The sequence below is a fragment of the Carlito syrichta genome, unplaced genomic scaffold, assembly GCF_000164805.1.
Source record: "Carlito syrichta isolate Samal-C Ts95f unplaced genomic scaffold, Tarsius_syrichta-2.0.1 Scaffold142976, whole genome shotgun sequence".
In the NCBI taxonomy this organism is placed as follows: Eukaryota; Metazoa; Chordata; class Mammalia; order Primates; family Tarsiidae; genus Carlito; species Carlito syrichta.
Window position 1 is genome coordinate 125,434 of NW_007087072.1, and position 11,356 is coordinate 136,789.

Below are 11,356 nucleotides of genomic sequence, written 5' to 3' on the forward strand. Positions count from 1 at the left end.
TTCGAGACCCGCCTGGGCAACTTGGCGAGACCTCATCTCTACAATAAACCAAAAAATTAGCCGGGCATGGTAGAGCACAGTAGAGCACGCCTGTAGTTCCAGCTACTCGGAAGGGTGAGGCAGAAGGATCGCCGGAGCCCAGCAGGTCGAGGCTGCGGTGGCCGGGAGCGGCCACTGCACTCCAGTCTGGGCGACAGAGTGAGACTCCAACTCAAAAAAGAAAAGAATTAGGCTTCATCCTTATACTCACCACACCAAATGCCATGAACTTCCTGAACAGTGACACCTGAAGGATAGCTGAAGTTCAACAGATGCAAACAAACCCAGAGAAAACTTTTAGCAAATGGACAAAATCTATCGACGTAGTGAAGCCTGGGTTTTTCTGGGGAATCTAACTCTTTCTCTTACTCATCATATCATAGTGTTCTTGAGAGGACAGACACGGGCATAAACTGTCTGATGAAAGCACCTGCTTCACAGGGGGTGGAGTCATTCCCTCAGACCTCTCTTCCCTCACAAAGGTCCATGGACTCTGTCTCTGTAGTGTGACATTCTCTACCAGTCACAGGCCAGAATTTAATGTTTTAGAATTCTGTGAAAGGTAGTTTTTGTTTAGTGCAGTTTAATTACAGTTATTTTTATCTTCAACTCAATATAACTGCTTTACCTAGTAATCTATTAAAAGTTGTACATTCCTGTCTGGGCACTTTGGGAGGCCGAGAAAGGGCACTTGTGCCCAGGAGTTTGAGACCAGTTGGGCAACATGGTGAGACCTAGGGCCTACAAAAAAAAATCAAAATATTAGCTGAGTGTGGTGGCGTGCACTTGTAGTTCCAGCTACTCAGGAGGCTGAGGCAGAAGGATCACTGAGCCCAGAAGGTTGAGACTGCAGTGATCATGCCACTGTACTCTAGCCTGGGTGAGAGAGTGAGATTCTGCCTCAAAAAAACAAAGTTGTACATTCCAATAATCATCTCTAGGGAAGATCCCCTTTCAAAACGAAGAAAAAAATACATCAGGCACACCTAAAACACTTTTCTATTGTTGTTAATATTCTTATTATTAAACGAGTTTCCAGCCATCAACCTGATAGTCCCAAGATCCAAGGGAGGGCGGTAGACACCACAGTTCCATACAGTAGCCAAGGGTATCACAGAGCTCATTTCTATGGTGAAGATACAGAGTGCAAAAGACATTTATGAACTCTATAGAGACACTTTATGTATATTCAAATGACAAATTACAATATGCTGAAACCAAAATTCTGAAAACAACGTAGTAGGCCAAGTGTCTGGATCTAACAATTAGTACATACTAGGCCAAGGAAGATTCAGTTGTAACCTAAAACAGAAGTAAGTCATCTGTAACCTATCTTTCCTAAAACAGATAACATCTGAACTGAAAGCCAAATGATTAATAAAAACAAATACTCATAGTGACATACTCTAATTTGGTTCTTAAGTTGTTCGGCCTCCTGCCGTAACTGGTCAAGTTCACTCATCTTCTGATCTTAGTGCTCTTCAATGCCACCTCAAGAAACTCAAGATCTGAAACAGAAACATAAGCACAAAAAATTAACTAAACAATTATGGAATAACTTAATGAAGCAGGTGCGAAAAGGAAATTGGAAATCTGAGAGGCTGGGCTCAGTGGCTCAGCCTGTAATCCCAGCACTTTGGGAGGCCGCATTGAGTGGATTTCCTGAGCCCACAGGTTTGAGACCAGCCTGGGCAACTTGGCAAGACCTCGTCTCTACAATAAATCAAAAATTAGCTGGGTGTGGTAGTGCATGCCTATAGTTCTGGCTACCTGGAAGGCTGAGGCAGAAGGATCGCTGGAGCCCAGCAGGTCAATGCTGGGGTGGCTGTGAGTGTGCCACTGCACTCTAGCCTGGGCAACAGAGTGAGACTCCAACTCAAAAAAAAGAAAAAAAAAAAATCTGAGAGCTATCATTTCATTATAAATCAGAGATCTTTCCTTTAGCATTCATCAGAACTTACAAAATGCCTATGTAAGGCCAAGTAAATAAAATATAATTATGATTATTTACTGGCTTTGTAGAATATGACAATGTCTACTATACTACTGAAAATATGGTAGTTTTACAGAAAGAAAACACTGCTAAGCATTTTTTATGAAAGAATCTGAGTCTCCCTGCTAACCCAGGAGCATAAGACTGACATTTAGAATAGCTACCACATGAAAACTCTAGGGCAGTCACTTCAGGGAGCAGGACAGTGGCAACTTGGCAACCCAGTATCTCAGAGCTGTATCAATAAGCATGAATCCCTAAGTGGTCAAACGATGTCAAAATGCTCACACACCAATCGTAAAAGCATACGGTGGGGTGTCAGCAGTCCTTTGGTTCAGTGATAACACGTTCTTCTACAAAAATGGGCCTGAGATCCCAGTAGGCTCAGAAACAACATCTTGATCCTTACAGGTACAGGCTAAATCAGGCTCAATGCAAGCCGCCCACCCTAGTCACACTAGACACTATTTCTGAAATCAGAGTCAAAACAATATTATACTGTTAAACAAACTTATTTTCCCAAGAGAATGTAAAAAATGGAGGTTGCAGCCGGGCTCGGTGGCTCAGCCTGTAATCCCAGCGCTTTGGGAGGCTGAAGTGAGTGGATTGCCTGAGCCCACGGGTTCGAGACCCGCCTGGGCAACTTGGCAAGACCTCATCTCTACAATAAATCAAAAAAATTAGCCGGGTGTGGTAGCACACGCCTGTAATTCCAGCTACCTGGAAGGCTGAGGCGGAAGGATCGCCGGAGCCCAGCAGGTCGAGGCTGCGGTGGCCGGGAGCGGCCACTGTACTCCAATCTGGGTGACAGAGTGAGACTCCAAGTAAGAAAAAAAAAAAAAAAAAAAAAAATGGAGGTTGCATTTCTGAGCAAGATCTTGGCTGTTAATCATAAACATGACCAAAGTATCACAAAGCTGAAGATATAATTACCAACATCTTTAATCACTTAAGAATATAATTAGGGCAACCCCTGCGGGTCCCCTCCCACTGTGGGAGCTTTTATGTTCTCTCAACAAATCCTGCTTTCTCAAAAAAAAAAAAAAGAATATAATTAGTTCCCACATGCAAACATGGCTTATGCAAGACCCCAATTTCCTATGCAAATTACACAGGGGAACAATGTTATAACTTCTGTGTAATAGTCATAGGGTTAATATAATATACATCTATATTTAACTGACAGTAGTTTTTTATTTTTGGGGCGATAGAAACACACCTGAGGGAAATTATCTCAACTACCCAAAAAGCCTAGTTGTTAAAGCTACTGGCCTAAACTTTCTTATTCTACACAAAGGCATTCAAACATCATTATTATATGATCTACATTACAGACACTTAATGTACATTTACTGATGACAACAAAAATATTTCTCCCCATAATAAGCATCTTTACAATGTGTGAGCTCCAGGCATGGGGTGGTGGAAAACTTCTCCCCAGCAGTTTTGCCCTTGCGCCCACCCTCATTTCCTAGTTACACAAATGCTGCTAGCTGCCCTGCTGAGCTCACCAGGTGCCAAAGACCTTAAGCAACAGGACCAGTAAACAACAGCCAAACTCCTGAGAAAAACAAGAGTCATGTCAAATTCTCTAGTGCTGACCTTTTTTGTTTGTTTGTTTTTGAGTTGGAGTCTCACTCTGTCACCCAGCCTGGAGGGTAGTGGCACACTCACCCACCCCAATGTTGACCTGCTAGGCTTTGGCGATCCTTCCACCTCACAGCCTTTCAAGTAGCTAGAACTACAGGCGTGCATTACCACGCCTGGCTACTATTTTTTTAATGGCAATAATATGTCTTTATTGTGGATTAAGCAAGTTCAAGAAATAGCTATTTGTAATCTCCAACAATGCACTGAAAATGAGTCTTAATTTCAGAGTTTTATGGTATTGCACTAAAGGAACAGCAGGTTATACAATTTTTTCTCATTCAGTTTTAAAAAGCTAAAGTACTTGAAAATTCTTAAGAATACCTTTACCACCAGATCAAAACAGTAAGCATAATAACCAATTTCTTATAATTGTCTTACAAATAAAAACACATTTTAAATAGTTTTAAATGCATTCTTCACAAGTAATTCAGTATATATTTTTATATTATGTTCACTTATGCTTAAGAATTAAAGCAAGTATATTTTTTACTCTCATGGAAATATGCAAAAATCTCATTCATGCAATATACAGGGATAATATTCAAGTTGAAGGGAAAAAATCCCACTCTTTTTATTTTTGTAAATGTATCCATATATAATCACCTACATGACAGATGAGGAAACCCATGAAGTTTCCCACAAGTCAGAAATACATTTTCAGTTCATCAGAAGTCTAGTGCTGACCTTAGAGGAAAGTCCACAGAACCCCAAGACAGTCTAGAAGGCGCAGCCCATGACAAGAGTCTGAGGCTCACGAGAGCCTGGATGGGCACATGGGCCAGGAGACAGCAAAAGGCAGGGCCTGCCGTCACTGACCTCCGGGGAAGGAAGGTGCCTGACAAGGGGGCCTTTAGAAAGGTATTGGACCAAATAGTTGTTTCAAAGGTATTATCTGGAGTGGATATTTAATCCACATTTAGCCTGTACCTGTAAGGATCACAAGGAAGGCTCTCAAGGGAGCACAGCCCAGGCATCCCTGCACAAATGGCACATGGCTGGAATCACAGTGGGCAAGGTCACACATCGATGGCAGTTTATTGTTATGGGATAGGGCTGGTTAATTCTTCTAGTTCATGTACAAATTCTACAGACTGCAATTTATGAACATTGATGTATGAAATAATGAAAAGTGAAAACGGAATACAAAATTAAATTAGCTGGGGAAATTCCTCACCAGCCCACACCAAGAGGGAAAGTCAACGGGAAGCTATGCAGAAGTACTCCTTGATTCCTTCTGCCTGCTCTGCTGTTAGACACCTGGGTTTATATGTGATCAAAAGACATTACATGCACAACTTTGCAGAATTAGGGGTAGTTTTATTCTAGTAATACTCCCCACATGTATTAGAGAATTGTTTCCTTAGTCTGTAAAGTAGCGGCTTTATTCAATCCTTCCAAAATCAACATGATAAAGAAAAATAAGTTAATGTTGTTACAAAGTACACTGGATTAAACTGTTTTGGTCAACAAATACAACTTCTGATCCTAATTTTTACAATATGGAATTAAAAACAAACTTCTGGGATTTAGTCAAACAGTAAGTATTTTATGAGATGCCTCAAAACTCATGTTCCTTATGACTGGGGGTGTAGGGGGTGTATTAAGTGGGATAACTTGAAATCTTAAACTTAATTATTTGTTTTAATTAGATGTTCTTTTCACATATAGAAGAATATGTGCACAAATAAACACCCAGCTATATTACTTGGGACTTGAGAACTGAATTTACCAAAAACTTCAGTGTCTTTAAAATGAGAAGTTCCATTTAACTTAATGCAGAAGAATAACACCGATACTTGCTGACTTCTATCTTTAGTCACATGCCAAAAGAACAAAACCACATCTATTTCTCTTTCATTAGAAAACAGCGGAAATTATTGAAATGCCTTTTGATTATAGCTCCTTCCCATAATCAGTACTCACATGTGATTCTCAAGAGATTCAAAGCCTGCATCAATTTTTTAAAAAGGTATTTCTATTTCCAGTAGCAATAAAAGTAAGCTTCCTGTAAGACCCTCTTTAATCCATACACAGGACTAGTGAGAAAGAGAAATCTATTGTCAGGTTTTGAACACTTTAGAAATTATATTATCTAGTCTCCACGTTCAAGGTGTATTTTCAAGAATCAAATCTAAAAATGCATTTTGTAGATGGTCTGATTGAGACCACCTCTGTGGGACATGGGCACATACCACAGAAGCACAGCCCCAGGCACCCTGTGCAAGGGACAGTGCACTGGCCTGATGCAGGACCACACAATAGGCTGTCTCATTCCCCAGGGACAAGGGCCTGCAGCGCCCACAGAGCCGAACTGAAGGGAAGCAAACAACTTTCTGGTTCTTGCCACAAGTCCTCCCAGCAGCTCTTTAGCTCACTCTCCTGTGAAGGCGCAAGTGAAATAAACAAGGACAGAACAGCATACAAAGCACAGCGCTTTCTTTTGCATACATAGAAAGAACAATCACCAAAGCCAGTGTCAGGGGTATCTCTTCTAGACACATGAGATGTTGACAGTGATTGTTTTTGGAGAAAGACACAGAATAGAGGACAGTTTTTATTCTTCTCATTATCCTTTAAATATAGTTTGTGGCCAGGCTCAGTAGCTCAGCCTGTAATCCCAGCACTTTCGGAGGCCGAGGGGACTGGGTTGTCTGAACCCACAGGTTCGAGACCAGCCCAGACAACTTGGTGAGACCTCATCTCTGCAATAAATAAAAAATTAGCCAGGCATGATAGCGTACGCCTGTAGTTCTAGCTACTTGGAAGGCTGAAGCGGAGCGATCATCAGAACCCAACAGGTTGACTCTGGGGGTGGCCATGAGTGTACCACTGCACTCCAGCCTGGGCGAAGGACTAAGACTCCAACTCAAAAAAATAAAAATAAATATAGTTTGATTACCACCATTTGCCACAAAAAGTTGTATTTAAATTTTTTCTCTGTACTTTTTGTTTTTTCAGTTCACCCCAGCATCAACCTGCTGGGCTCCGGCGATCCTTCCACCTCTGCCTCAGACATCCAAGTAGCCAGAACTATAGGTGCGCGCTATCACACCCAGCTAATTTTTTATTTATTGTAGAGATGAGGTCTCGCCAAGTTGCCAGGTTGGTTTCAAAGCTGCGGGCTCAGGCAATCCACTCGCCTTGGCCTCCTAGAGTGCTGGCATTACATGTTGAGCCACCAAACCCGGCCTACTTTTTGGTTTTAAAAAAATAGTTAATTAACGACCCGCCTGGGCAACTTGGTGAGACCTCATCTCTACAATAAATACATTAAAAAAAATTAGCCGGGTGTGGTAGCGCGCGCCTATAGTTCCAGCTACTTGGAAGGCTGAGGTGGAAGGATCGCCGGAGCCCAGCAGGTCGAGGCTGCAGTGGCCAGGAGTGGCCAGTGCACTCCAGTCTGGGCGACAAAGTGAGACTCCAACTCAAAAAAAAAAAAATAGTTAATTTTTTTTTTTTTTTTTTTTGCTAGTAGCCAAAACAATAGGCACATGTCACCACATCTGGCTAATTCAAAAAATTTTTTTGTGTGGAGATGGGGTCTTGCTATGTTTGCTGCCCAGGCTGGTCTAGAACTCCTAGCCTCAAGAAATCTTCCTGCCTCAGTCTCCCAAACCACAATGTTAACTTTTTAAAGTTATTGGATGAGTTATAACATATCACTGAGAACAATAATGAAAACAACGTAGACAATGTAATCATCTGGAAAAACGCTTATTATATACTAAATGAAAAACAAGATAAAGTTGCATGTAGTAATTTTAGCTGTTTTAGAAGAACAAAAATATACTTACTTTAAAGATACTTTAAAAGACACAGCATTTTTATTAAAATTATTGGTAGTTTTTTTTATACCATTTCCAAATACCGGTAATATAGCTGCCTTTGAAGATTAAAACATGAATGTATATTTTCAAAATCTTACTTACATTTAATCGCTTTTGCTTTTCTCGTCACTATCCTCAGTCTCCCCAAACCTTCTAGAAAACCCCACCATCAGGTTTACCTGGCCTGGCTCCTTCTCTCCTCCAGCGCCAATGTCACAGGCTAAGCTCTGGCTGTGCTGACTCCGAGGACTCCCACACCTAATCCATTAAGACAAGACCTGCTGAGGTCTCATGTCTGTTCTACTGTGTGACCCACATCTGCATTAGCTTGTATTTAGAACTAGTTTTGGAAACACTTTTCATAGAGATTTCAGTAACTTAAAAGCAAGTGTGTGAAGGGACCTACCCCGACCTCAGACTCAACACCTTGGTGAGTCATGTGCTAACTAATCATAAAATTAGAACATTCACATTTGCAATGTAATGTGCTCTATGTGGCACCTCCACCACTTTGTGACAAATGCAGCAACCCCGCGCCCTTCTAATCCAGACCCCTAAGAGGCTAGGAAGGGCTTTGCAGCCATTATACAGTCACCAACAATGGCACTCAGGCTGCAAGTTTGCTGATGACAAAATGGGGTGCAGGTATCAAAAAGTACTTTCAAGTTCTGGTTCTGCAACACACAAAAAATTATGACTTTTACCAACTCACTTTTCAATCTGGTCTGTTTATTACAAGACTAGAATGGTGTTATCTACAGCACAGGGCTAAAATGAAAATTAAATGAGACAACCCATCTGAAAGTATCCCATCAGCCTTACAGAGATTAACTATGAAGCGTCCCTCTCAACAGAACAACCTCAAGGACAAGGAGTACCACAGTCTCCAGAGCAGACCTGCTCTCCCCACCAAGCAGCAGGGCAGTCCTGAGTTGTCTGGTCACCAGCAGCCTGCACACCCTTGGGCTCCTGTGTGGCACTGCATGGAACAGTGGTAGCATCTCTGAAACTTCCTAAATCAAAACTGGCCCTGCAGAGGCCCCTCCCTGCGTCCTACACCGGTTCAGGCTTTTGCTCACTTGATGGGCCTCACAGCTCACTTCCACAACTAAGCATTTTGAGAGATTAGAGCCTGCATGATGAATCTAAGCCAATTTCAACAGCTTTTCTATTTTTCTTCCACTCTCAAATGCAGGTTAACCTCCAAAATTAAGACTGTGTAAATCCAAAGGGCAGCAGAAAGTGCTCAGGCCTTCCTTTTACAGACCGTTCCTCACAACACTATGAGCAGTCACAGGGAGCAGGATGGATGTACAGCAGCTGATCACAGACACGGCAGCCAAGGAAGGCACAGAGTGGCATGCACCAGATGCTCTCCCTGGCACGTCTTCTTCAGGCCTTCTGTCAGGCACTGTCAGAGCCTCAGCACAGCAGGGAGCAAGATAACAGGCTGAATTCTAGTTTGAGGGAGACAGATGACAAATAGGGGAACCATGAGGGAGTTTCAGAGGGTGAGAACTTACACAGGCACTAAATGGGTGAAGCATGCGGACAGGGCAGGGCAAGGGTTGCCCTGCGTGGACACAATCTCCCTAAGGGCTGACACTTGAGTGTGAGTCTGCTGTCCTTGTTTGGGATGCGAATTTCTCTAATGGTAGCAATTTTCTGTATCATACCTAAGACTGTGTCTATGAAGCAGTCTCACCAAAAACCATCTGACCAAATCTCTAGAACAACAGAAGACAGAACAGCATGTTCTATGAAAGAGAGTGATGGAGGGGACTTTACAGACTAAGACAGTCAAGACTCCGGCTGTCACCACGTCATGCCACAGTCAACTCACTCACCCCACCCAGCAGATGCTGGCAACTAGGGAACAGTGTGAGGTGAGGACACACTTGGAGAGGGACAGCTCAGGGACGGTCCTGAAAGCCAGGGAGAAGCCAGAATGCAGGCAGCCAAGGATCCTGCCCCTCAGTCCCTCTCAACTCTGGAATCACTGGCAACACCCACTGTCTTTTTCTTGCGAAGGCTTATGTCTCAAGCATCACAAAAGCACCTGTTCCTCCACTGTGCTCTCCCTCTGCTGCCCTCGTTAGCCTACGGCCTCTTCTTGCTTCCAGGGTTTAGCACAAAACCTAGCACATACTAGGCAATCAAACATCATCCGATAGCTACAACACCTCAAACATGTTGGGTCAAACAGGAAATACCACTTTAATTACTTCAGAGCCAATCATTACACTGCATTGCTGAGAGTCTTGCAAAATGATGGCACCCATCCAGAAGGAAGAGCTCACAGGGAAAGGAAGGAGAACTGAAAACCATGCAGCACACATGACAGAGGACGACTCCAAGCACCTCTTATGGGACCTATAAATGCTCCAGCTGGGGAGGACCATAGCGGGTCATACCGTGCACAAACCAGTGTGTAGAAATCACCTTTGTTGTTTCAGTTGCTTCTCTGCAAACTATGATGAACATTATTGGCTTTCCCCCTAAATAGTGTTTCTATCAGCATCTGCATGCCCAGTCTACCTAGGCAGGACCAATGGTATCCTATACCTCTGATGGCAGGAAGCAGTGTGACATCCATGGCTGGAAAGTCACAAGCCCAAGGTTCTAGTCCTGATTCTATCTCTTATCACCAGGTGAGCTCCAGTAAGTCCCCTAACCTTTAATCTCCATTTTTTGATTGAAAGTGGGGACAATCATAGTTCCCACTGCTAAAGCTCTGAGGATTCAATTAGCGTCCACATAAGGCTCTTAGAACCATGACTGACACACTGCAAATGCTAAGTATGATTCATTATGAAAGCAGTCATAGAATTTTTAACCTGAAAAAAATCAAATAATTAGAAAACTCCTTCCTCCTTCACCTGCCACACTTTCTACCCAGTGAAAGGAAGTAGGCCCTTTTGCAGAAATGAAGACTATGAGAAACAGTGCGACACAGGAGCTCATCAGACAGATGCGAATGCTACTGACAGTGCTTTCTAGTCTTTCACTTTAGTTTCTTAAAACACTCTTATCAAGATGTGACCTACAATAAGCATGTCCAACTTGATACATCTTAAGGTATCTGAATGCCTATGAAATCAACACAATTAAGACACTGAACAGACCCATGAACTCCCAAAGTCTCCCTGTGTTCCTGCTATCCCTCCTTCCAGCCAGATCCCAAGCTCAGGTAACCACTAACCTGTTGAATTTTGTTTTTTTTTTTTGAGTTGGAGTCTCACTCTGTCACCCAGACTGGAGTGCAGGGGCTGCTCCTGGCCACCGTAGCCTCACCTGCTGGGCACCAGCGATCCTCCCGCCTCACCCTTCCAAGTAGCTAGAACTACAGGCGTGTGCTACCACACCTGGCTAATCTTTTGATTTATTGTAAAGACAAGGTCCCACCAAGTTGCCCAAGTTGGCCTCAAACCCCTCAGGAAATCCTCTCACCTCGGCCTCCTAAAGTACTGGAATTACAAGTTTGAGCCACCGAGCCCAGCCACCAAACTGTTTTCAAAGTGGCTATGCAGGTTCACATTGCCAGCATTCCCAGCAGCAGCATGGAGAATACAGTTCCTCACACCTGGGTTGTTCACACCCCTGCCAACACTCCATATCCTGGTCCCTCTAACTGATGTGCAAGAGTATGTCACTGCAGTTGGAACCTGCATTTTCCTGATGGCTAACAATTCTAACCATCTTTTAGGTGCTTATTTGCTATCTCCAAATATTCTCTGTTCAAGTCATTTGACTTTTAAAATTGTTTACTAGGTGGGCTCGGTGGCTCAGCCTGTAATCTCACGCCTTGGGAGGCTGAGGTGAGTGGATTGCCTGAGCCCGCAGGTTC

The 11,356-nt window shown here is 43.1% G+C and overlaps 1 protein-coding gene across 6 annotated transcripts in view; it reads right to left on the bottom strand.

The window, feature by feature from the left end:
• GNB1 (G protein subunit beta 1) overlaps positions 1-11,356 on the bottom strand; it is a 58,280-nt gene that overhangs the window by 32,700 nt on the left and 14,224 nt on the right. For all 6 annotated transcript variants that reach the window (XM_021708585.1, XM_021708588.1, XM_008050113.1 and 3 more), the window contains one exon: positions 1,445-1,547. In XM_021708585.1, coding sequence (XP_021564260.1) covers positions 1,445-1,501 — 57 coding nt within the window. In that variant the 5' untranslated portion in view covers positions 1,502-1,547. The remainder of the gene's footprint in view (positions 1-1,444; positions 1,548-11,356) is intronic.